At 44.2% G+C, this 25,752-nt stretch overlaps 1 protein-coding gene across 1 annotated transcript in view; it reads left to right on the top strand.

Annotated features, from left to right (window-relative positions):
* The window catches only part of SPTBN5 (spectrin beta, non-erythrocytic 5), a 300,302-nt gene that overhangs the window by 74,159 nt on the left and 200,391 nt on the right, over window positions 1–25,752 (top strand). The window contains exons 14-19 of the mRNA XM_030213698.1: window positions 403–583; window positions 3,411–3,547; window positions 5,685–5,738; window positions 11,313–11,525; window positions 18,087–18,239; window positions 23,650–23,780. Coding sequence (XP_030069558.1) covers window positions 403–583; window positions 3,411–3,547; window positions 5,685–5,738; window positions 11,313–11,525; window positions 18,087–18,239; window positions 23,650–23,780 — 869 coding nt within the window. The remainder of the gene's footprint in view (window positions 1–402; window positions 584–3,410; window positions 3,548–5,684; window positions 5,739–11,312; window positions 11,526–18,086; window positions 18,240–23,649; window positions 23,781–25,752) is intronic.

Genomic DNA, 25,752 nt, shown 5'->3' with positions numbered 1-25,752 from the left:
CCATAGGATATGATGTTAATGACAGAATTAGAGTTATCTTTCCACTCTGTGCAAACATAATTCATAGTTCTGTCGTGCACAGTAGGAGAATGACAGATATTTACCCCTTCCAAAGTTAAAACATAAGACTGGCTCTGAAGTTTTGTAGCAGTGCTATGGAGGATCTTGATTTAATGCCCAGGCTAGGTCTCTGCATCCAAGAACTGAGCTAGGGTTGCCAGCTCCCTCCTGCAGCTATGCACTGGTGCCCTCCTCTATCCCCATTACTGTGGAAACTTGAATTATCACACAAATTCATGAAAGATGCACCAGTAACACTGTTTGGAATATTGTGACTTATACCGGTAGATTAATTCTGAACAGAAAAGGGATTTCCTAATGTATGGTTTTTGATACTTGCAGGCTAAGCTCCAGGAGGACAGAAATGGGACTGCGGGTCTGCCATCAGTTGAAGGTGACGTATGGAAAGAACAGAGACACCTCACACCTGCAGAGCTGAGAAAGGCCCAAGGTTCAGAAATACTGGCTACGCCGGTCATCAAACATCAAGTCCCACAGGTCAAGATGCAGATCTTCTACAGAGGTATCTCAGAAGGGAGACTGAAGCTGGAAATGCAGCACAGGGAGGGAAAATGGGAGGCGCAATGAAGAAAGAGAGAGTTATCCCACAAACATGAAATATGGTGCTATATTGTATGCACTAAGGCTTAGAAATTGTGTATAAATGCTTATGAGATATGGACTGCCTTACCAGCACCTGTACAGGTGTCAGCTTTATGGCAGTACCAAGGACTTGTCATGCAGTGGGATCAAGCTTAATTCTCAGCTCTGGTCATAAGTACATAAGCATCACCATACTAGGACAGACTGAAGGTCTATTAAGCCCAGTACCCTGTTTTCCAACAGTGGCCAATCCAGATCACAAGTATCTGACAAGATCCCAAAAGAGTAAAACAGATTTTAGGTTGCTTATCCAAGAATAATCAATGGATTTTCCCAAGTCCATCTTAATAATGGATTATAGACTTTTCCTTTAGGGACTTGTCCAAACCTTTTTAAACCTTACTAAGCTAACTGCTTTTACCACATTTCTTGGCAACAAATTCCAGAGCTTAATTACACATTGGGTCAGTGTGGGCTCAGGATGCTATGGAGATTTCATTTACAGCCTGGGGTGGGGGCGAGGAGTGATAGTCATCATGCAGTGGTAATACATAGATGGTAATTCTGTAATAAAATGCATAAAATAAGAGGGTAAGGAAGTGCCTATTTAAAGCCTATTCTATAAAAAACAGTAGGTGCTTACTTTTCTTTATAGAATACTTGCTTAAATGGGAGGAAATAGGCCTTCATTGCTGGTGACATACATGCACTTAAATGTTGGCCACACTCTGCCCATGTACATGTCCTCCAACAAAAAGTGTGTGTGTGTATGTAAGTGTGTGTGTGTGTAGTCATTCCAATATTTTTCAGAGGTCTGGGGAAAAGGAAAGATTGGATTAACTTCTGATTAGCATATAATTTGCATATTATAGATAACTGGGATTCAGACTTATTGCAAGCTCTAAGAGAAAGGAAACAAGACTCACTGGACCCAGGGGTGCCTTGGTGGGAGTACTAGAGCCCATTGGACTAAAGTGAGAATAAAACTGGATGGTGACTTAGAACTGGGAATTTCACCCTAAGTGAAGAGGGGAACATTAAACAGAACCTGAAGGCAGAGGGGCCACAGTAGGGTAGAGAGGGATCTCTCTCTTCTATGGAATTGAGAGGTGTTTTAGTGGCTGGACTGCTGCTTTGGTCTATATCTTTAGGTAGGCAGCTGATGGGACTGCTGGTTTGGCTGTTATAGAAAAGTGCGTGCCCTCTTTTAGTTTCATTTAGTGAAGAAATGAATCTACAGCACTGTGAGCAGTATACTTTTAAAACTTGTTGATTGGGCTCTTATTGGCCTGGAGTTTAAAATTACCCAGCAGTTGTTGTTGTTTGTTGCTTCAGTCTTAGCCCGGGAGAAAAGAGAGACAGATCTGTTTGCTGAGGCTCAGTGAATTATATGTCATGATCTTCCCAGGTACTGTTTAGACCATATGCAAATGTTTAGTTAGCGTTATAATTGATCCATAATTCAGTTACCTGTTATTGTTTGCTGATTGCACATTTTTTTGTTCATTGTTCCAGTGTGACAATAAACCTGTTTGGTTTGTTTACTCTGCCTGTCTGGACTGATAAAGAATCCTGGTGATTTGTGTGTTGGGTCTGTGAGTGCTTTCTGGGAACTGTGGGACCACTGGGAGTGTGGGCCCAGTAACCTAGAAATCACTGGGGATAATTGAGAGTGGGAGACTCACCCAGAGGCAGTTGTGACCCAGTCTGTGGGAGGAGGGTGCTAGTGTAGAGTACAAGAGGCAGGTACACGCGGACCTGAGCTGTGCTGGGGATAGACCCTCTAAGTGGCCGCAGGGTAACCCCAGGTGGGTGGCTAGGCATTTTGTGACAGTCACAAAGGCACTTCTGTGCCTTTATAAAATAGGTTAGAAATGGGCACGTCTGTGGCCTTGAAATCATAGGCAACCTCTTACAAAATTCACCCCAAAAATTGCTATTTACCCACAGACATGGTTTGGAAATGTGAGGTGATCCACTCAGGCTTTCTTCCCATTCTGTGGGGGAAAACAGCTTTAGAGAGCTGGGCTGTTAGTTTCATTCCTATCTCCAAAAATGATGAGCTGTCTCCTAGGACCACCGAGAGGGGAAGTGGGGCGGGGGGGGGGGGGGCAAGATTCCCCCAGGCCCAGCATCCAAGGGGGGGACCCAGTGTCGGCAGCCCAGGTGAGATCCAGCGTCTTTCCCTCCCTTCCAACTCCCTTCCCCCGGTTCTCTACTTGCCTGGAGTCATTGAGTAGCAGGCAGCAGTGATCAAGAGACAGAAAGTTACTTCACAGAAGGCGGAGCACAAGAAGAAGAAGGACCCATGGCTGGCAGAGGCAGAGCAGTCTCTTGATTGCTGCTGCCAGCCATTCAATGACGCCAGGCAAACAGAGGACCAGGAGGGGGGAGGGGAGCTGCGGTCGCTGCGGTTCCTGTAACATTGTTTGTTCCAGGCCTGGCTTTGTCTCTTGAAGGCCCTGCCATCATCTCCTGTTCTTATAGTTTTGAAAGTTTTAACAGGCCTCCAATCATACAGTAACATCCACAAAGTAAATTGTTTCCTCTGCCTTCTTTTCCTGGGAAAGTGAAAAGTCTGCAAATTAAGATTAAACAAAGCCATGTGTTATATGAAAATATATACTGTAGCATTCACTGCAGGGACTCAAAACCAGATTGGCCAGGTGGTACTCGAGGACCAGGCTGATGCAAAGAATCTCTTGCACAAAATACTTGTTTTTGTTAAGTCTACTGCTTTGATTTAGGTGGCAATATCCTGTGGAATCGAGGGGATATCCTGCAGCTGGTGGACAAAACAAACCCAGAAAAGTGGCTGCTGAGGGATGAGATGGGACAGACGGCAAGTGTGCCTGTCAAATATTTCACAGAAGTCAAACCAAAGGTACTATTGCTTTCTGGCCACACTTGTCATATGATTTATATTGTAGGGATACCTAGAACATAGGGAAAATGGAATGCTCTACAGTGACTCTCCCTGGCAAAGTAATTATCTTGGTTATCTTTCCAGAAGGAAAGCAATGAGTATTATGTCGGTATTTCAGCATAGCTGACTTCAATCCATTAATATATTTGGAAATGCTCTATTCTGGGTATGCATTTATGAATTATGTCAACCGCTTTGGGGTGTTATATGAAGCAATATATCAAACTAAACTGAATATCTTTGATAAGAAAATGATTGCTATCGCACATCTGAGAGAATGTTTTGGGGCTGCCTCTTCCACAACTCTGGCTGGACAATCTCATCAAAGTGCACCCAGTGTGCTGGTGTGCTGGGAAGGCCCAAACCAAAGATGCAGAAGCAGTAGCACGAGGGAAGGGAGGTAGGATTTGATATACCACCTTTCTGTGGTTACAATCAAAGCAGTTTACATATTATATACAAGTACTTATTTTGTACCTGGCACAATGGAGGGTTAAGTGACCTGCCCAGAGTCAGAAGGAGCTACAGTGGAAATTGAGTCCAGTTCCCCTGCACCAACCATTAGGCTACTCCTCCATGTTATTAACAAGCCATGACAATGGGTATTTAGACGAGTTGAGACAAGTTAAATCTCTCTTTGAGTAGGATGACCTGATAACTGTAACTCATGCCATGATCTCTACTTCATTGGGCTATTGTAACTACTTGTACAGTATATGAATCTTACAAAAAAGCAGCTACACTGACTCCAGCTTGTGTAACATACTGCTGCCAGAGTCCTATTAAGAAAAAGGAAATACAATCATATTTCACTAGTTCTGAAATATGTGCACTGGTTACCTATGGAATATCGAGTTACGTTTAAAGCAACTAATGTGGGTTTTACCATGTGGTAGACAATGTGGATCCATGCTAATGTCTTCTACACCATTATAGCAGCCAGCACAGTAAAAAAAAATTGGTGTTAGCTGTCTAATGCAGGAATGGGTAGGAGCAGGGCATGACATGAGCGGGCAAAGGACTGATCAGCTGTGACAGCTAGCATATAGGTTGGTACCGAGTGTTAGCTGTCACATCTGCCAATAGTGTGGCTGCAGTTACCACCACCTCAAGAGCAGGCGGTAAATGGAGCTGCACTGCTGGCAGTCTGGTAGCACGGTCACGGCCCTAACAGCGATGCATCTCTACCCTTTTGATCCTCCCTCACCTCCCTTATCAGACACGCCTTCTGATCCTTCCTACCCCCCCTCCTGATCAAAGACCCCACTGATCCCCAAACGCCCCCAGTAAAACACCTCTACTGATCCTTCCCCCATCCCCCCGATCAAAGACCCTGTCCCCTCTCCCCCCAGCACCAAGCTGATCTCATGTCATACATGCCCCTCCCCAACTCAACACTCCCACCACCCCCAGATCCCCCATCCACCTTCAGGACTTACTCTGAGGCAAGGCTTGGTAGTTCAGTGTCAAAGAGCAGGAGTTGTTCCATCTGGCACTAGGTTCAAAATGGCCTTGCTCACCCCTAGTGGTAGTCTTGCAGTATTACCTCTAGGAGGTCAGCCTTCCATATAAGGGCACCAATATGTATAGACACACTGTTAAAGAATTGTCCTGCACTTGACACTTCTTTTATGAGCATTTGTATATCCTTCGGGAGGCTGTTCACAAAATGGACAGTCATAGAGACAAACGGGAATGACCTTTATTAGCTAACATACAAGTGTTTACTTCTACAGCTCAGCACTTCAGTACAGTCCAAATAAAGCTTCACTATAGCTTCTCCAGATCATATGCCACTTGTTACTGTAAACTGATATCCTGGGCTTGCTCAGGAGCATTCACACATAGTAATACAGGATGAAAAGCTCCTTTGACTCATAAATCAGTACAGCAGTTCACTGCATGGTCTCACTTTTAATTGCAATTTGAGATGGCCAAAACATCTGATCCACAGCCATTAACACAGTCCACAATCTTGGTATCCACTGATAGCTGGGGTTCCTGATAGTAAGAACCTCAAAATAAGGGAATAACTAGCAAAGTCTCCAATATGGTAATAAAGAATTGTGATAATCTGCCCCTTTCTCTCATATAGCTTAAATCTAAACACACTGAGATCCAGAGCAAAGCTTTGGGAGAGGGACAGCTGGTAGGCTGTGTCTTCTTCAGGCGATGTGGGGTCCCAGAGCAATAGCCCTAGTTTATTTATTTATCAGGATTTATTTACAGCCTTTTTGAAGGAATTCACTCAAGGAGGTGTACAGTAGGATTGCACATCCCCACTAATGTTGGCCCTGCTGATAACTTGAAATCTAGTCCCAAGGCCTGATTCTGCTTCTTTTTATCCATTTTGGGGTGCTCCCTGCTTCAGTGATATGGCACAGGGGCCGATCTGGAAGTCCTACATTAGAGTTGTGCTCTGACAGCTTCGTATACAGCTTCCTAATGCAAGTGAAACCTCCCAAAGGAGGGGTTTAGGGGAACAGACTTGCTGTTTGGGGAAATAGGAAGGAATGTCACTGAAAGCTGTGGTGATTTACTAGTATAGCATAAATGCGGCAATCTATAAATTGATACATCAGTGGCGACAGCAAGAAGCGGAGCATGCAAATTGATGGATACACTGTGAAAGGATTACTTTTTCTGCAGTGCACATTTAAATGAGTTAACTGCTAAAGCTGAAGGGTAGGAATATGTGTGATGAAGTATATGTATCACACAAGAGTGACAGGGATGATATATTCAAGTGTCAAGCCAACTCTTCACCGTGATTAGTCACTGAAGGATTTTGTGCGACCTAAGAGCTTTCTTGCAGGTTAATTTGGTTTAAAGAATAGGGTTCCAACAGATTTCTTGGCCTATTAGCTGAGAGGGTTCCTCCAGACTGGGAAACCTGAACTGCAGGTCACAAGCTTGAGGGGGCTGGATTCATAAAGTGCTGAAGACAAAGGCCGAGGGGAGCCCAGAAGTAGGTGGCTTTGGAGGGAGTTGCAGGAAATTGAGGCAGAGTTTTTTATGGCAGAACATCAGACATCACTAGACCCTCCCAAGACTTCACTTCTAGCAGCCACTGGCTCAGTTATTATCTTCCAGCTTATGGATGAAACTCAGGACTTGATGGGGGATGTACATTAGGAAGAGCATTAGTGAAGGGATAGGGAGAGTAAATTAAAACTGGCCTAAATTGATCTAAGAAATGTTATTTCTCTGCTTACTGAACATATTTTGTAATGTTATTAGCATTTGTATCCCACATTTTCCCACCATTTTGCAGGCTCAATGTGGCTTACATATTACCGTAAACGGAGTTAGCCGATTCCGGTCTGAACAAATACATGGTTTGGATTAATTCAAAGCGATATTGCGATAGAATGAGGTACATATATTGTAGGTACAGTTGGGGGGAACTTAGATATGGAGAGGGGAGGAAGAGTCATGTAATGTCCATTATGGTCTTTGGTTACATTGTGTCGCAGATGTCCAGTTATTTTGTGTTGGGTCGGTGGGGTATGCTGTTTTGAACAGTTCTGTCTTTAGTGCTTTCCGGAAATTTAGGTGGTCGAGCATAATTTTTACTGCTTTTGGCAGTGTGTTCCACAGTTGTGCGCTTAAGTATGAAATACTGGATGCATAGGTGGATTTGTATTTGAGTCCTTTGTTGCTCGGGTAATGGAGATTTAGGTATGATCGTGCAGATTTTGTGGTGTTTCTAGTTGGCAAGTCTATGAGGTCTGTCATGTATCCCGGTGCCTCACCGTAGATAATTTTGTGAACAGTCATGCAGATTTTGAAAGTGATGCGTTCTTTGGTTGGTAACCAATGCAGTTTTTTTCGGAGTGGTTTGGAGCTGTCAGAACGCGCTTTTCCAAATATAAGCCTGGCTGCTGTGTTTTGGGCGGTCTGAAGTTTCTTTATGATTTGTTCTTTACATCCCGCATAGATTCCATTGCAGTAGTCTGCGTGGCTTAGTACCATTGACTGTATCAGGTTACAAAAAATTTCCCTTGGGAAGAATGGTTTCACGCGTTTCAGTTTCCACATTGAGAAAAACATTTTCTTTATAGTGGATTTCGCTTGGGTCTCTAGTGATAGTTGTTACGGTCGATTGTTAGTCCGAGAAATTTCAGGCTGTCTGGGATTGGGAGGGAGTATCCTGGGGTGTCGATGTTTGTGGGTTTGTATATATTGTATTGCGATGAGATGATGAGACAGTGTGTTTTTTTCTGTATTGAGTTTTAGTTGGAATGCATTTGCCCATGAGTTCATGATGTGAGCTTGATTTCATTGGTAATTTCTGCCACATCATGTTTGTAAGGGATGTATAATGTTATGTCATCAGCGTAAATAAATGGGTTATGGCCTTGGGTGGATAAGGTCTTGGCTAGTGGAGTCATCATGAGATTAAAAAGAATCGGTGATAGTGGTGATCCTTGCGTTACTCCGCAGCCTGGTTTCCACGGTGACGATATGTTTGTTTTTTATTTCACTTGATATGATCTTGTTGATGCTTTCACTGTTATACACTATATCTAATTTTTTAACCAGCCTCTTTCATATAAGTGTTTGGATATTTCCTGGGGAGAAGGGAAGGGAATCCCACCCGTTAACACCTTTCTTCCTAGGTGGAGGCATCAGTAGGCACCAGATATTCAAGGGACTGACGGAGCTTGTCAGTGGGAAATTCCTGCTGGGTTGGCCTTGAATCCAGGGATGCTCACAAGGAGGCGCTACACAACCATAACATCAAATTTTTGCTCACCAATGCAATAACTAAATTGTATGTAAAATGTGTGCTAGCCTGGGAGAGCACACTGGACCCAAGCGCACACAATTCTTGGCTAAGGGTAGAGAGAGCTGCGCATAGGTCTGAGCAGAAAAACCATATCCGTACACATCCGTGTCCTTGCTGAAATGCTATTCTATGTATAACATATTTGCGCTATTGATATTTATGTGCAGAAGAGCATCCCAACACAAGCACACATGCGTGCCAATACAATTTTCTTCTGCTCCATGCTTTGGGGTCTCTAGTACAGAACCGTGTGCTCTCAAAAGCCCAGCTCTTCTACTGTACTTGTTTACTTATTTGGATTTAGCTCACACCCTTTTCAGTAGTGGCACAAGGTAAGTTACATTCAGCTACTGTAAGTATTGCCCTGTTACCAGAGGTTTGCCATCTAAATTTGTACCTGAAGCACTGGAGGGTTAAGCAGTGGTGGTGCTGGTACATTTTTAACAATGGGCTCTCTATGTGGGAGTAGCCAGCTAGCCCTGCAATTGGGGTGGGGGACAGGAGTGGACTGGGGGAGCCATGCACTTCTCTCTCTCACTCGCTCTAGTGCCAAATAAATGGACTGCCACCGCTACCCGCTGCTTGTTTCTGGCTCTGAGCACCATGCTGGGACTTCTCATGCATGCTGTGGCAAAGTAAAAGGCAGTTCAGGAGAGGTCACAAGCCCAAATGTTTGGAACTGGTTATTAAAGTAGCCATGGGGGGGGGGGGGGGATCCTACTTTAAAAATCGGCTGCCAAAATTCTTAACAAACAGCTCTCACGAGCTGGTGCGAGCTGGCTCCATTGCTCCAGCACACCACTAGGGTTAAGTGACTTGCCCGGGATCACAAGGAGCAGCAGCAGGATTTGAACCAGGCTTCTTTGATTGTCAGCCCAGTTCTCTGACCACTAGGTGACTACCCCATTCACAGTACATTTCTAGTACACCTCCCCCTCTGGCATTTTTCATGGAGGCCAGAAAAACGTTCTAGGTCCTGTATGCTAACAGCAAAAAGGAACAGACATTAAATCCTCACAAACCCTACCGCAGAAGAACAAGCTAGCCCTCAGATTTGGTGTTAAAGCCCAGGCATTGTGCTCAGTCCTTAACTCTTCTAGATAATAGCCTCATTACCATGGTTTTAAGAATGCTGTATGTTGGTATTTAATGCAGGATTTTGCACAGGGTTAGCTCCCCCTTTTTTGGCATCTGTGCTCCCACAAAATAGTGCACTACAGCCGGGCTAACCCCGTGTAAAACCTTGCACGCTTTATTGCATTGGCTTTAGAGCATGCTAGCTAGTGCAGTCCTGCATAACATTATACTCCTATGTTTGCTTCATTTAGAAATTCTTGTGTTAGTTACTGCAAATATACTCTCTTGTTAAACAGATGACTGTAAATCCAAGGGGCAGAAACATACAAACATGACGGCAGATAAAAGCCATATGACCCATCCAGTCTGCCCATCCTCTGTAACCCCTAATTCTTCCTGTTCCTAAGCGATCCCACATGCATATCCCATGCCTTTTTAAATTCTGGAACAGTCCTCGACTCCACCACCCTTTCTGTTAAATAATACTTCCTTAGGTTACTCCTAAGCCTATTCCCTCTTAACTTTGTCGTATGCCCCCTCATTCCAGAGCTCTCCTTCATTTGGAAAAGGCTCTCTTCCTGTACATAAATGCCCTTGAGATATTTAACGGTCTCTATCATGTCTCCTCTCTCCCTCCTCTCTTCCAGCGTATGCATGTTGAGGTTCATAAGCCTTCCCTATAATTTTTGCATTCAAGACCACTTACTAATTTTGTAGCCGCCCTCTGGACCGACTCCATCCTGTTTATATCTTTTCGTAGGTGCGGTCTCCAGGACCTACGGAAGTGAATGCTAACGTTTTTGCACCATATACGTGTGTAAATGATTAAAAGAGTGGATTTAAATGATCAATAACAAACTTTAAATAGTACCAGTGATATATAATATCCACAATTCACATGGATTTTGTAGACCTCAGCGGTGTAGCTCTCACAATCTAAAATTTCACCGGAGAGACTTACAACACCTCAGTCATCATAGGTCACAAATTTTTATCTTCAAGAATTTCCACAGTTCTATAAAAATCCTCTATCTAAATTTTGACTGATACTCATGTACTTAGAGAGATTAATCAGTGCTATAGAAATGATAAGTAGTAGTAGCTAGGGTACAGTATGATATGATTCTTGTTTCGCTAGGGTACAGTATGACATGATTCATGTTTTGCAAATCCTATCTCAAGGATCTCCCCTTATTCAGCCAAACCCAACAATCTTCTGTTTTCTTCACAAGCAAGAAAATTGTTGGGTTTGGCTGAATAAGAGACGTTCCTTGAGACAGGATTTACGAAACATGAATCATGTCAGAGCACTGTACCCTAGCCGATTCATCTCTCTAAACAGATGGACGTCAATATTTTGATAGAGGATTTTTATAGAACTGGAAATTCTTGAAGATAAAAATTTGAAATATTTGAAACATGTATGACCTGTGATGAGTGAGGTGTTGCAAGTCTCTCTGGTGAAATTTTAGATTGTGAGAGCTACACTGCTCAGATCTACAAAATCAACATAAAATGTGGATATTATACTTCATTGGCACTATTTAAAATTCATGTTAATATGAAAATCTGGTTTTGATTTTACCTGTTGTAATTCCTGGAGTATGCTCCAGCCTCTTTTTTTGAATCCTGCTTTGAACTTCTGGTATATGCAGACTATAAGCCATAATGCAATTAAAATAGTGACATATACACCTGCATGTGTGCACATAAGCATATAAATGCCAAAATTCTGCCTAAACGCTATTCTGTAAATACGTCCATATCTTCTATAGCACGTATGTGACAGATGGGCTTCCACATAGGCAGAGTGTAAGCAGGAGATCAATAACTGTTTGCTTTCTGTGCTGATAGGTAGTGGCAGAGGAAGTTAAGATGGTTGCGAGCCAGAGAAGTCCCACACAGGGAGTCGGCATACCTCAGCAGAAGTTTGGTCCAGGCCAGCGTAAGATGGAAAGTGCATTTTCCAGTTTGTCCATCCAGGATCCTCACTTTGACCCAGAGAACATCCGGAAGATTGAAACGGAAATTGACATGTTGTATAAGAACGTGCAGACCAAGAGTGAGGTACTTTATTGCACATCCTTACCTATACCATGCTATTTTTCAGCTCCAGTCTTCTTATGTCTACTGTTTAAGCAATATGTTTGTTTAAAATACTCAGAAAAAAATGAACCCTGATGGACAAATGTACAGTATCCCCCAGATTCTATAAAGGTCGCCCAAATTTGGTTCTCAGCCTTTCTGTTCTTCAATTTTGTTATTATATTTTAACCAAATACATAATATAAATTAGTAAAACTTCCTCTCAACCCACCCACAGGATATGACCCTCCAACAACTGAGATCCAATTAAAAACCAGGGCTTTTTTTGAGGGGGCACTGAGTACCGGCACCTTTTCCAATGTCTGTTAAAATTGACTCATGGCCCCCAGGTTTTAATGAAAGAGCTCAGGCTCTACACAGCAATTCTGCCTTGTCATAGATTCTGTGACTAGTTGCAGGGAGCCTGGCTATTGTGGGGTGGGTCCCATAGGCGGTCGGTGGCCCAACTGTTTGGGGAGGCTACAGGGGGCGGGGTTAGGGGTGGAGCCAGGGGTGGAGCTTATATCCACAATTGACAACACACACAAAAAAATATAAGTAAAAATAAAAGTCACAATTAATACCTTTTATTCAATTTAGATATTAGATATGTATCATATGTCAAAGAATAAAGTGGTTGCTCAAGGCATATACTAAGCACAATCGCTCAACTGTAAAACACTATACACAAACTTGTGCAAAAACACACTCATAACCTCACCAAACCATAACAGCACTAATTCCAAGGACAGGACGAGCTACAACCTTATGTGTGGAAAGGCAGCACTGTAATTACACCGGGCTCTAAAACACCAGTACATTACCTAGTGAAACAAAAAAAAAAAAAACACAAAAAGGGCTGAAAATACTACACGCTAGCAGAATACTGCACCTTTTTCACACATGAAAAACACATGACACAACAGATATGAAGGCAAAATACTGAACTGGAAAGTTACCTCAAGAAGTCAGACTCAGCATGCAGCAATACTAGAAAAATTGAAACTTACATGCAAAATATCACAGATGCACATTTCCAAAAGCTGACATATTCCAGTTAATAAATTCTGAATAAAATACTTTTTTCTACCTTTGTTGTCTGATCATTTAGTTTTTCTATTTGCTTTGGTCCCAGTGTCTTCTTTCCATTTGATATTTTTTTCTCTCAACGTGACCATCATCCTCCTGTGTCCTTATGTGTCCTGTCTACCATCTGTAGCCCTGTCCCTATCCTTCTTCCAGTTTCAGCATCTGCCCTCAAAGTGTTCCGATCCAGCCCTTAAATTCAACAATTTTCCCTCCATCCATGTACTTCCTCTGTCTTCCCCTCCCCTCCATCCATGTCAAGCATTTCTCATCTCTCCCTTCCACTCCATCCGTGTGCATCTCCTTCCTTTGTCTTTCCTTCCCTCTATCCTTGTCCAACATTTCTCCTCTCTTCCCTGCCCTCCACTCCATCCATGTCCAAAATTCTCCTCTCTTCCCACCCCTCCATCCATGTCCAGCACCTTCCCTCTTTCTCTTCTACCCTTCCATCCAGTGTCATCCCTCTTTCTCTCTCCATCCTTCTACCCATTACCCTCTCCCAATCCTTCCGTCCATTGTCTCCCTCTCCTTCCATCTATTGTCTCCCTTTAACTCCCCTTCCTTCTAAACAGTTCTCTCTCTCTCGACCCCTTTCCATTCAGCATGTCCTCTCTCTCCCCATCCTTCCAGTGTCTTTCCTCTTGCCCTCCCTACCCTTCTGTCCAGTGTCTTCCCTCTTTCTGCCCCCTTCTTCCAGCATTTTCCCTCTTTCTCCCTCCTTTCATTCAGCATTTCTCCGTCTGACAGCTAGGGTCTCCCCCAGTTTCTCCCCAGCAGCTTCTCTCTCTCTCCTGCCCATGTCCCCTCTTTCTCTCCCCATCTTTTCACTCATCTCTCTCTCTCTCTCTCTCTCTCTGTACCCCTCTTCCATCCAGCATCTTCTCTCTGGCTCTCCCCTGCTCTTTTCCATGTCCCTGGCTCTTCCCTGCTCTTTTCCATGTCCCTGGCTCTCCCCTGCTCTTTTCCATGGCCCCTCTTTCTCTCCCCATCTCTCTCTAGCTCTTCCCTGCTCTTTTCCATGTCCCTGGCTCTCCCCTGCTCTCTTCCATGTCCCTGGCTCTCCCCTGCACTTTTCCACTTTCTCTCCCTCCCCTCCAGCTCCCCCCTCCAGTGTTTTCCCCCTCTTCTTCTCCTCCAGTCAATCTCAGACTGTCTCTCTCTCTCTCTCCCCGACCTCCACATCCCTCGCTCTTCCTTTCCTCCAGTCCAGTCACTCTCAGTCTCTCCCTCTTACTTCTCCTTCTCTCCAGTCTAGCCAGTCTCCCCCCCCCCCCCAATGCAGCGTGTGTCCCTCTCCCTCCCTGCGGTCCCGTTAATTTGATTACATCGCCATCCCCGTCCCAGCACTAACTAAACCGCTTCCTTCAGGGCTTCAACTGTGCCATGGCCTTCCTCAACGCGTCGTGAACTCGTCCCGCCCAGACGTTGCGTCAGAGGCGGCGGAAGAAGAATGCAGCCTTAGGCGAATCACATGACGTGATGTTTAGCCTGGAAGCAACTGTTTTAAGTGGTAGGAGATGGTGCCAACGTCCGACGATCTAATTATTGCTCTCCACTTAATTATCCCCTCCCCCAGCCTAATCAGCAAATTAACAAAAGTAATTTAAAAGCAAACGAACTCCAAAACAACGCACAATTTCTTCCGCTGTCTAGAGCAATTGCAAACATGCAGTTTTCCATCGGTAGCAGAACTCTTCCAAGAATCTCATTCTATTTCGGGCTGGGGAGGCGTGAAGGGGCATAATTGAATGGAAACGTCTATCTCCATGGGCGTTTATCTCCGAGAACGGGTCCGTGAAGGGGCGGACCGAACTGTATTTTTGAAAAACATGGACGTTTATCTTTTTTTGAGCTGGGCGTTTTTGTTTTTCAGTGATAATGGAAACCGAAAGCGCCCAGCTCAAAAACGAATAACTCCAAGTCATTTATTTGTGGGAGGGGTCAGGATTCGTAGTGCACTGGTCCCCCTCACATGCCAGGACACCAACCGGGCACCCTAGGGGGCACTTTTACAAAAAAAAAAGGTAAAACAGCTCCCAGGTGCATAGCACCCTTCCCTTGGGTGTTGAGCCCCCCAAATCCCCCTCAAAACCCACTGCCCACAAGTCTACACCATTACTATAGCCCTAAGGGGTGAAGGGGGGCACCTACATGTGGGTACAGTGGGTTTGGGGGGGCGGTTTGGAGGGCTCCCATTTACCAGCACAAGTGTAACAGGTGGGGGGGGGGGGATGGGCCTGGGTCCACCTGCCTGAAGTCCACTGCACCCCCTAATAACTGTTCCAGTGACCTGCATACTGCTGCCAGGGAGGTGGGTATGACATTTGAGGGTGAAAATAAAAAGTTGTGAAACGGCATATTTTGTGGTGGGAGGGGGTTTGTGACCACTGGGGGAGTCAGGGGAGGTCATCCTCGATTCCCTCCAGTGGTCACCTGGTCATTTAGGGCACCTTTTGGGGCCTTATTCATGGAAAAACAGGGTCCAGGAAAAGTGCCCTAAATTCTCGCTAAAAACGCATATTTTTTTTCCATTATTGGCGAAAGGCGGTCATCTCTGATCGACCGATAACCACGCCCCAGTTCCGCTTTCACCACGCTTTTGACACGCCCCCATCAACTTTGTCCGCATCCACGACGGAGTGCAGTTGAAAACGTCCAAATTCGGCTTTCGATTATACCGCTTTATTCGTTTTTGTGAGATAAACGTCTATCTCCCGATTTGGGTCACAATATAGGCGTTTTTCTATTTCGATTATAAGCAGGTTAGCCTCCCCAAGCCTCTTATACGGGGCGCCTATGGTGGGGCCCTTGGTGATCACCCCACCCCTGAAGGGTGGTCTGGCATTTGAGTACCGGCACCTTTTTCGCTAGAAAAAATGCACTGTTAAAAACACACATTTACAATTGATTAAAAAAAACATTCAGTGGAGCTCACACTTTTTTAAACAGTCAGATTCTTTGCATCTTAATTGAAGCAACTTCCAAACCAAACAAATAACATTGCACCAAGCGTCTATTGAGAGTGCACTGTTATCTTTCCATTCAGGCGCAAGGAGAAAACCACTGCAAAGGTGGAGGTGCACTGAGCCCCTACATAAGTCAGTCAGATGAAAAAGGAGGAGTAGGGTGAGCTGGCTCTTTTCAAACAACAAGGGAGACATATACGTGGTCCAAAATCTTTATTAAACAACTCGACACAGCTACTGTGTTTTGGCGCCTGTGTCTGCTTCAGAAGTCTAAAAGATATATAAAATCTGATGTAAAAACTTCTAATATTAATAAACAACAATATTAAAAACAAAGCATAATACAAAAAGCAATAATAAAAAAATATATATAAAAATAAAATAGAGATCATACATTCATAAAAGGCAACATATCAATGTTGTATAAAAATACAAATAAATAATGAGAAAATAATAGCTAGCCCCATAAGCATATCAAACAGCTTTGCTCTACACTGAGCACAAACTTTAACATCCTTGGCACACTCTATAAAATTAAAGAATGGGGTGTAACCTTCTTAAACTGCGCAGTAAATAAACTACCCAAACGGAAATAGAGCAGCAAGTGTTCTCTCAAGTAGCAACAACCTTAGCACCAACTCATCCATCTCAGAAATAAACCAAGAAACAGTAGCAGCAACCAAATGAGCATAATGATAAGAGTTTATAATCCAAAAAGTTAACACCCCCTCTTTCCTTAAGCAACTTAAAGTTCCTCAACACATTCTGTGGTGTCTTATCATCCCACAGAAAACACGTGACCTTATTCTCTAGAGTCTTGTAAAAGAAATCAGGGAAAGGTAGTGGCACCATACTCTGTAATTTACCTTGGGTGCCAACACCATCTTGATTGCATCGAAATCGCCCCCACCAGGACAAATGCAACACTGACCACTTAGTAAAAACTTCAGCAACTATATCCAAAAGGGTTTTCTTATTAAGGTCCAGAGAGTTCTCAACTGAATTACAATGCCAAACTCCCAAACACTTTGGGACCTGTTTACGAAACCGTGCTAGAGGTGTGTTATCATTTTTAGTGCTTGCTAATCATGTAGATGCCCATAATATTCCTATGGGCATCTACACAGCACGTGCTAATTTTTAGCACACACTAAAAATGCTAGCGCACCTTAGTAAACAGGGCTCTAAATCATAAATGGAGCCCGTACTAAATGGAAATCTCTAAGATGTTGCCTATGAACATGCCTTGGCAATTCAAAAATAAACTAAAGGCTAGCACATCTAAAACCTGGTTGCCATTTGGCAACCTACCAGAAAAAAAACTAATAGGCAAATCATTTTATGATGAAGTTACATGTTAATATGAACAGGAGAATGTTAAGCTCTGGAACCCATTGCTGGAGGATGTGGTAACAGCAGTTACTGTATCTGGATTTAGAAAAGGTTTGGGCAAGTTCCTGGTGGAAAAGTCCATAATTTGCTATTAAGGTAGACATGGGAAAAGCTACTACTTATTCCTGAGACTGGTAGCATGGAATCCTGCTACTCTTTATGATTCTGCTAGGTACTTGTTGTCCCTTTACTGCTGGAATAGATGCTGCACCCCATCCCAAGGATTTTAACTTGCCTTGCTTCATCTCACCTCACACAACCTGAGACCTACTCCACTTTAGCTTCCCCAAAGAGCTGAGCCACTGATCACCTGTAGGCGGCAGCCAAGAAAGCAAATTGAATGCTAGGCATTATTAGGAAAGGAATAAAACAGAGAATATCATAATACTTCTGTATATCTCCATGATCCAAGTGCACCTTGAGTAATGAGTGTAATGCTGGTCACCACATCTCAACAATGATAGTGGAATTAGAAAAGGTACAGAGATGGTTGACCAAAATGATAAAGGGGATGGAATCACTCCCCTATGAGGAGAGGCTAAAGAGGTTAGGGCTCATCAGCTTAGAGAAGAGTCAACTGACAGAAGATATGATAGAGACCTACCACATGGCGCTAACCGGGTGTTAATTGGCTGTGTATGTAAACTGACAATTACTGCCATTTAACGCGCGAGACCTTACCGCTAAGTCAGTGGGTGTTGGTAAGTTCTCAGGCCCAAAATGGACGCGTGCCAATTTTTATTTTGCTGCACATCCATTTTTGGCCCCCCAAAAAGGCCTTTTTTGCAGATGCACTGAAAAATGGACCTGCGTGTGTCCAATACATGTGCCTACACTAGCGCAGGCCATTTTTCGGCACATCTTAGTAAAAGGACCCCTGAATTTGGGCCCATGTGACTGGACTTGTGGTTCTATCCTATTGAATTTTGGTATTCTTTTCTATTATACTTGTATTTATTCTTATTTTGTACACTGCTGTGATCAATGTTGTTACAACAGTGGTATATCACATTTTTAATCAACTATAAACATAATAAATTATGAGCGTCGACTGAAGTTGGATTCCGATTGCGTTCTCATTTTTCACCCATCACTTTAGCACAGGAAGAAAACTCTGGAAGAGAACATTGCACTGTATCATTTCTATAGCTCTTGCGCAGAGTTTCAGTCCTGGATGGAGGACAAGGAAAAGGTTTTACAGACATTTGAGCCTAAATCTGATAATGTGGAAGTCATGCAGTGTAAATATGAGGTACGTTTATAAAGACAAAAATCCTTGATCTATGGCATAGCAAAGAGACTAAGTGAGAGCTGTAAAGGGACTCTCTCTATTTACCCACTGATTAGAAATTTCTAGGTGTCCCTGGAATAATATACAAGATCATAACCCAACTGCAGAGGAAGAAATGAAAGAAAGACGTTTTGTTTTAGACTGCATATTATCATGTTACGATAATTTCAATTAGGTCTATTTTTTAACCTGCATTAGTTCCTTCGTGTGGGAATAATCATGAGCTAATAGTTAGTGTGGGCCTGCACTAACAGTTAACATGGAAGCCAAACAGCAAATAGTAATTCCTGTGGAGGAGTAACCTAATGGTTAGTTCAGCAGACTTTGATCCTGGAGAACCGGGTTCAATTCCCACTGCAGCTCCTTGTGACTCTGGGCAAGTCACTTAACCCTCCATTGTCCCAGGTACAAATAAGTACCTGTATATAATGTAAACCGCTTTGAATGTAGTTGGAAAAACCACAGAAAGGTGGTATATTAAGTCACATTCCCAATTACCTAATGCAGAAGGGGATGTGGAATGGGCTGGGTCTGCACCGTAAAGTTAACAGGGAGGTAGTTACCACATATGAACAGTTAATACCACCTCAAGAGGAAAACATTTCCTCTGAGTTAACAGAATGGCAAAATGCTGGGGAATGCCTGCAACAGTTAACGCAAAGGTTTTACAGCTAATGAGAATAACTCTATAAGAAGCTGCCTTAGAGTAGCTGGCAAGAAGATTATTAGGAAAGGGATGGAAAATAAGATGAAGAATATTATAATGCCTCTGTATCACTCCATGGTGCGACAACACCTTGAGTATTGTGTGCAATTTTGGTCGCCATAACTCAGAAAAGTCATAGCAGAATTAGAAAAGGTTCAAAGAAGGGTGAGACCAAAATGATTACGGGAATGGAACTCCTCATATGAAGAAAGGCTTAAGAGGTTAGGGCTCTTCAGCTTGGAAAAGAGATGCAGAAGTGCACATGCATTTACCTGCACGCAAGGCTAAGGGTCCTGAATGTTGATATACCACCTTCCTGTGGTGGTACAACCAAAGCGGTTTACATTTTATATACAGTTGCTTTCTCTGTCCCTACTGGGCTCACAATCTAAGTTTTGTACCTAGGGCAATGGAGGGTTAAGTGACTTTTCCAGGGTCACAAGGAGCTGTAATTTTTACTCTTTCCAAAAATATTAGGACTAGGGGGCACACAAAGAAGCTACCAAGTAGTAAATTTAAAACAAATCGGAGAAAATATTTCTTCACTCAACGAGTAATTAAACTCTGGAATTCGTTGTCAGAGAATATGGTAAAAACAGTTAGCTTATCAGGGTTTTAAAAAGTTCAGATAATTTCCTAAAAGAATTAAGATGAACTTGGGAAAATCCACTGCATATTCTAGGATAAGCAGCATAAAATCTGTTTTACCGTTCTGGGATCTTGCCAGGTACTTGTGACCTGGATTGGCCAATTTTGGAAACGGGATACTAAGTTTGATGGACCTTCGGCCTGTCCCAGTATGGCAATGCTTATGTTCTTATGTAATCAAACCAAGTTCCCCTAGTTCTCAGTCCACTGTGCTAACCATTAAACTACCATATGGAGCAAGATTAGGCATTTTACAAATATACACTGTGAGGAAGTGGATGGTACAAAGCATGGTTTCCTTGGACACACTCCCTCACTGGTGCAGCTTAGGCATGTTACAACAGGTGGCACTAGTCTGTTGAGGCTGAGTTAGAGGGGCGGTGCTCAGATCAAGCTAGAGTCAAAAGCTCTCTAGCAGAACAGGATAGGGAGGCCACAAGTGTAGAGGCTTCTAGGAAGGAGATCCCGAGACAATTGGACTTTAAGCTGAGCTGTAGTACGTGAGGAGAGGACCAGGGAAGTGCTGTGGCTCAAACTTCATTGGTATCAGAGTTGTGTGGGAAGACTGGCAAGATAGGAGACACCTTGAATGACATTCAGAAAGTACTTGTTTTTGATGTGAAGAACCAGAGAGAAATGAAGAGACTGTACTTGTGCTGGACATAAGCCTGTGAAGCAGGGGTGTAGCTATGTGGGGCCATGGGGACATGGGCCCCCGTAGATTTGGCCCTGGCCCCCCGCCACCGATCCCTTCGACCCCCCCCCCTCTGGCTGCCGCCAACCCAGTTAGCTATGTGGGCCCTGGCACTAAATAACATCTGGGACCTGCTTTAAAAGAGTAGCAGTTTCTTCTGATCCGCCCTCCTACCCCCCAACAAGGTCCAAAGGCCCCCTGCCAACCTCCCTCCCCCCGATGTCATACATAGACTTTCTCACAACCCCCCCCCCAAACAGGTCAACATCCCCCTTCCATCCTCAGCCCCCACCCCCCAGTCAGGATAGGTCCCTGCGTGCCTACCTGACCACCTGGTGGTCCATTGGGGCAACAGGGGCAGTAGTACTGTGAGGCTGCCACGAGAGGTTGCAGCAGCCATTTTTATGAAGCTATCGCTAGGGGCAGGAGCAAAGGGTTTCACTTCTGCCCTCATTACCCCACTGGACCACCATGGAGGTCAGGCAGGCCCGGGGGAAGGGGAGGACTTATCCTGACTGGGAGGTGGGGGGTGGTAGTGGGGATGGGAATGGGGGTGTTGACCTGTTAGGAGGTTTGTGAAGGGGTTTTACATGACATGAGTGGGGTTGGGACCTCATCAGGGTGTGGGAGGGGGGATCAGAGGGAAATTCAACTTTTTTAAATGCAAGTCCTGGCCAATATTCAGCCATGGTCCACATAACTGTCTTATGTAGGCAGTGGTGTACCAAGAGGGGGGTGGTGGGGGCGGTCCGCCCCGGGTGCACGCCACTGGGGGGTGCCGCGTGCCGGTCAGCGTCGTTCGTTTCCATGCTCCCTCTGCCCCAGAACAGGAAGTAACCTGTTCCGGGGCAGAGGGAGCATGAAAACAAACGACGCTGACCGGCGCGCGGCACTCCCCCCCCAGCGGTGTGCACCCAGGGGGTTCCTTTGCTGGTGTGGGGGGTTGCGCTGCACCGGGGGGCGGGGCGCATTGGCAATCCGCCCCGGGTGTCAGCCCCTCTAGGAACGCCACTGTATGTAGGCCCCAGCTGAATATCGCCCCAGACCCGCATAAGCTCCGGCCTTCAGCACCACCAGATTTACCCCCAATTTTCAGTGCTGGTGCCCGGACTTGGCTCAGTATTAAATATCTGGGGCTAATCTAGCCAGTGACGGTTAGCATTTAAAAAAAACTCTAACCATCTCCTCCTGAATATTGGCTAGAATGTGTCCTAAAGTACCATAAACCACCTGCATGTTGAAAATAAGACTACAAGTTAGGACATGGTAGTGGTTATTTTAGAAACATTTTCACATGTAAATAGTGCCATTTACACATATAGATTGCATAAACGTGTAAATGCAATATTTAAACTAACCGCGGAGTCTTGCTCCTGAGTAAGACTGCTATACACCAAACTAGCAAGATGGAATTCTCTAAACATTATAATTAAGGAGGAAAAAGACTTCAGAAACTCTGTATTCACCTAATTAAAGTGGTGAACCACAGACTGTCATAGATCTCATCAGAAACTTCTTATTAGAGACTATGATACAGGTTCCTCATTAGTCAAAAAACCTCCAAGTAACTCCAAGTTTCTGATGAGATCTATGACAGTCTGTGGTTCACCACTTTAATTAGGTGAATACAGAGTTTCTGAAGTCTTTTTCCTCCTTAATTATAATGTTTAGAGAATTCCATCTTGCTAGTTTGGTGTATAAACATGTAAATGGCAATTTCAGAAAGCCACTATTTACATATGGAGAGCTACACCACACAGTGATTTCAAGCGGGTATGGTGAGGTGGTCTGGGCATGTCTTGGGCAAACCAAAAAGATACACATTTGTTCCCCCTTTTACAATGGGAAAACACCTATATGGGAAAAAATGTTATTGTCACGTTTTGCATCATCTCAGAGTCATGCACAGATTTTTTAAAAGTGCTCATCTTGGCTGGGGCTTTAAATGAGGGAGCAGGACGGTAATTCTCCTTAGTGCCCTATTTTTTATTTCCCGCTCCAAAATGAAAAAAGAATTGCATTCGCACTACTTAATCGTGGCAGCTATGCATATAGGTTTATGTGTGGAAACGGTACCACTTACACGTGGAAAGTGTCAAATCACTATTCTACTTGTACATGCCTACACTTCCATATAGAGGCTCCCGAGTTAATGCAGCTCATTTTTTTCTACACATGTATTTATAAAATGGCTCTTATGCAGTAAATACTTGTGCAGTCCAGCACATCCTTATAGGTATTTTACAAAAACTCCACATTCAGCAATGCTTTTTGTAAAATAACACGGGAACAGAGCACATATTGACCTGGATGTCTCAATTCTGATCTCAAAGTTCTATGTAAAATAAGCCTTTACGTCTCAGTGGAAGATAGAGGCTGTTGTGCAGTGCCTCTGTCCGCGTTTTCACTGAGGGCCCCTTTTACAAAGACATGCTAGTGTTTTTAGCGTATGCTAAATGCTAATACATCTATAGGAATATAATGGATGTCTTAGAGTTTAGCGCATGCTAATTTGTAGTGCGCCTTTGTAAAAGGCCTCCTGAAATCAAAAATCTTTTGTATATGTTAAAGACAAATATGAAGATACTGTGGCTGACAAATACAGGACAGGCCCTGCAACTAGGTTGACAGGGCATCTGCCTAGGGTGGCAGAATTTAGAAGGTGGAGCTTTTCCCCTGCTGATCCCAAGCTTAAGATGAGTGAGTGCAGCACAGGCCCGCATTCAAGTGCTACCTTGTCCCATCCCCTCTGAGGCAGACTTCCTGTCAGAGGGGAGCAGCAGGATATGACAGCACTTCAGCATGGACCTGTACTTACATGGCCTGCACAGCACTCATTCTTCTTTAAGCTCAGGGCTGGTGCTGAAGGAGCTAAGAGGGCATCAGCAGCGGCCTGGAATAGAGACGGGAAAGGGGAGATGCTGGATGTGGGGTGGGGTAGGGGTGGGGAAGGGAAGCTGAGGTGCTGGCTAATTGGGAGAGGGGTGTAGAAGAGAAGAGGATATGCTGGTTACCTTAGGGTGTGAGGTAGAGAGGGGAAGGGGGAGATGCTGGTTATAGGGATGGCCAAATCCTTACCAGTGATTTCTTCAGTCATGCATATTCTCATTTTCTCTGCATTTTGTTTTAATCTTATCTTTCTAGATGTTGCTATGTGATCTATGTGAGTTGCCTAAAATGTTAATAAAAAAATATTGAACTCATGTTTTCCCAGAGATGATCAGAAATAATGGGATAGTTCAGATATGAAGCTTGTCTATTAGCCAAAAACAAATGTAATGAGAAAACACTTTAAAGATTTAAGTGCTTCTTTGTCACTTTAGAATTTTCTAACAGATCTGGCTGCTGGGAAGGGACGTTTGGATGAGATCAATCGCTTGGCAGATGAGTTTGTTAAGAGTGGTCCAAGCAAGCAGAATGAGATTCATGCCCACCAAAGAGAGATCAATCAGAGGTAAAGGGATATTTGGTTAAACTAAGTTATCCCATTTGTATAGGTGACTGAGGGAAGTTTAGGTCACAAATAAAATGAATATGATGTCTCCAACTTCCCAGCAACCATGTATTCCACATTCATGAAGGAAAGTAGCACCTGTTGATGCTGTTAGAAATGTCTAGCCAAGAAGTTATCAGTACTAGAATGAGGGGTGTACTAAGCTGCGCATTTGGTCATGCATAGGTTCTGTCATAGGACAGAAGATGCTTCAAGACTTTGCGACTCAGGCTCATTTATGGCACATCATGAGAGTCTTGTAACCAAAGAATAGGTGGTTGTCATGTTGATTGCATGCTTGGTTTAGTCTACTCCCCCGCTCCTCCTATAGTGTAGTGTCCAAATTTATGCACCAATTTCAGGCGTAAATGTATAGAATACTAGCACTTCCGTGCATAAATGCTAGTTGAGTGCTAAACACTATTCTATATTTTATGCATACATGCCACTAAATGCTAGGGTGTTCACTGGGGAAGGGCATGGGTGGGGCATGGGCAGGCCCAACATTTACTCATGTAACTTACAAAAGACTAAGTCAGGAGCAATGGAATGCCTTTTTGTTTGGGGAATGCCCAAGCTCTGCCCCCAACCCTTCCCTGTCATCCCATAGTCTCCACGTCCATAGCATCCAGCATCTCTCTTTCCCTGCTTCTCAACTCCCCCACCAGGGAGTCCAGCATTTCTCTCCTTCCCTCCCTCCCCCTCCCCATGGTCTCCAGCATATCTCTCTTTCTCCTACCCTATAGTCTCCAGCATCTCTCTCTTTCCCTCCCTCCCTCCATTACACCCATGGTGTCCAGCATTGCTCTCCTTCCCTACCTCCCTCCTCCCATAGTCTCCACCATTTCTCTTATTCCCTCCCTCCTCCCCTTTGTCTCCAGTATTTCTCTCTTCCCCTCCCTCCCCTTCCCTCCCCATAGTCTCCAGCATGTCTCTTTTTCCCTCCCTCTCTCCCTTCCTTCCCTCCCCATGGTGTCCAGCATATCTCTCCTTCCTTCCCTACCTCCCTCCTCCCATAGTCTCCAGCATTTCTCTCATTCCCTCCCTCCTCCCCTTTGTCTCCAGCATTTCTCTCTTCCCCTCCCTCCTCATAGTCTCCAGCATGTCTCTCCATCCCTCCCTTTCTCCCTTCCTCCCCTCCCCATGGTGTCCAGCATATCTCTCCTTCCCTACCTCTTTCTTCCCCTCCCCAATGGTCTCCAGCATTTGTCCCTTCTCCCACCCATGGCATCTAGCATTTTTCTCCTTCCCTCCTTCTCACTCAGTGTCCAACATGCCTCTCCTTCCCTACCACCCAACAACAAGGTGTTTATTTGCTTACCTTGCTCCCCCAGGGCAGCGACTCTACAATCTATATAAGAAGAGGCATTGTGTGGCTGGGTGATGTGAGGCTTTGAGCATCTTTGCATGCTCAAGGTCCCACACCTGCCGGCCATCCTTGAGGATGCAAAGATGATTAAGGCTCCATACTGGCTGGCTGTGTGATGCCTCTTCTTATGTAGATTGTAAAGTTGCTGCCTAGGGGAATGAGGTATGCAAATAAACAGTGCACGAGGGAGGGAAACAGGGAAGGAAAATTTGGGGTGTGCCATGGCATCTGTGGCTTCCTCATTCCGACACCTATGCTGTAAGTTACACACTAAAGTGCCACATTTATGCCTGCTATTGATATGGCATAAGTAGACGTGCCTAAATGTAGGCATATTGATGCCAATTCACACTAGTATTTTATAATGGAATCTTGGTGCCATGATCCTGTTATTGAATTATCGTTCAGCATGCTGCATCTAGGCACCTAAATTCTAGAGCCCAGTTATAGAATTGCCCCTATAAATATGCACTTACTGTTCATTTACTTTCTGACAAATGTGTCTCAAAATATTTATCAAAAATCAAAGTAAAGTCAACCCAACTGAGAAGGAAGTAAAGCAGT

This window comes from Microcaecilia unicolor, chromosome 9, assembly GCF_901765095.1.
Source record: "Microcaecilia unicolor chromosome 9, aMicUni1.1, whole genome shotgun sequence".
Lineage (NCBI taxonomy): Eukaryota > Metazoa > Chordata > Amphibia > Gymnophiona > Siphonopidae > Microcaecilia > Microcaecilia unicolor.
The sequence above is the reverse complement of the archived record's forward strand: the minus strand, read 5'-3'. Positions and strand labels throughout refer to the sequence as shown.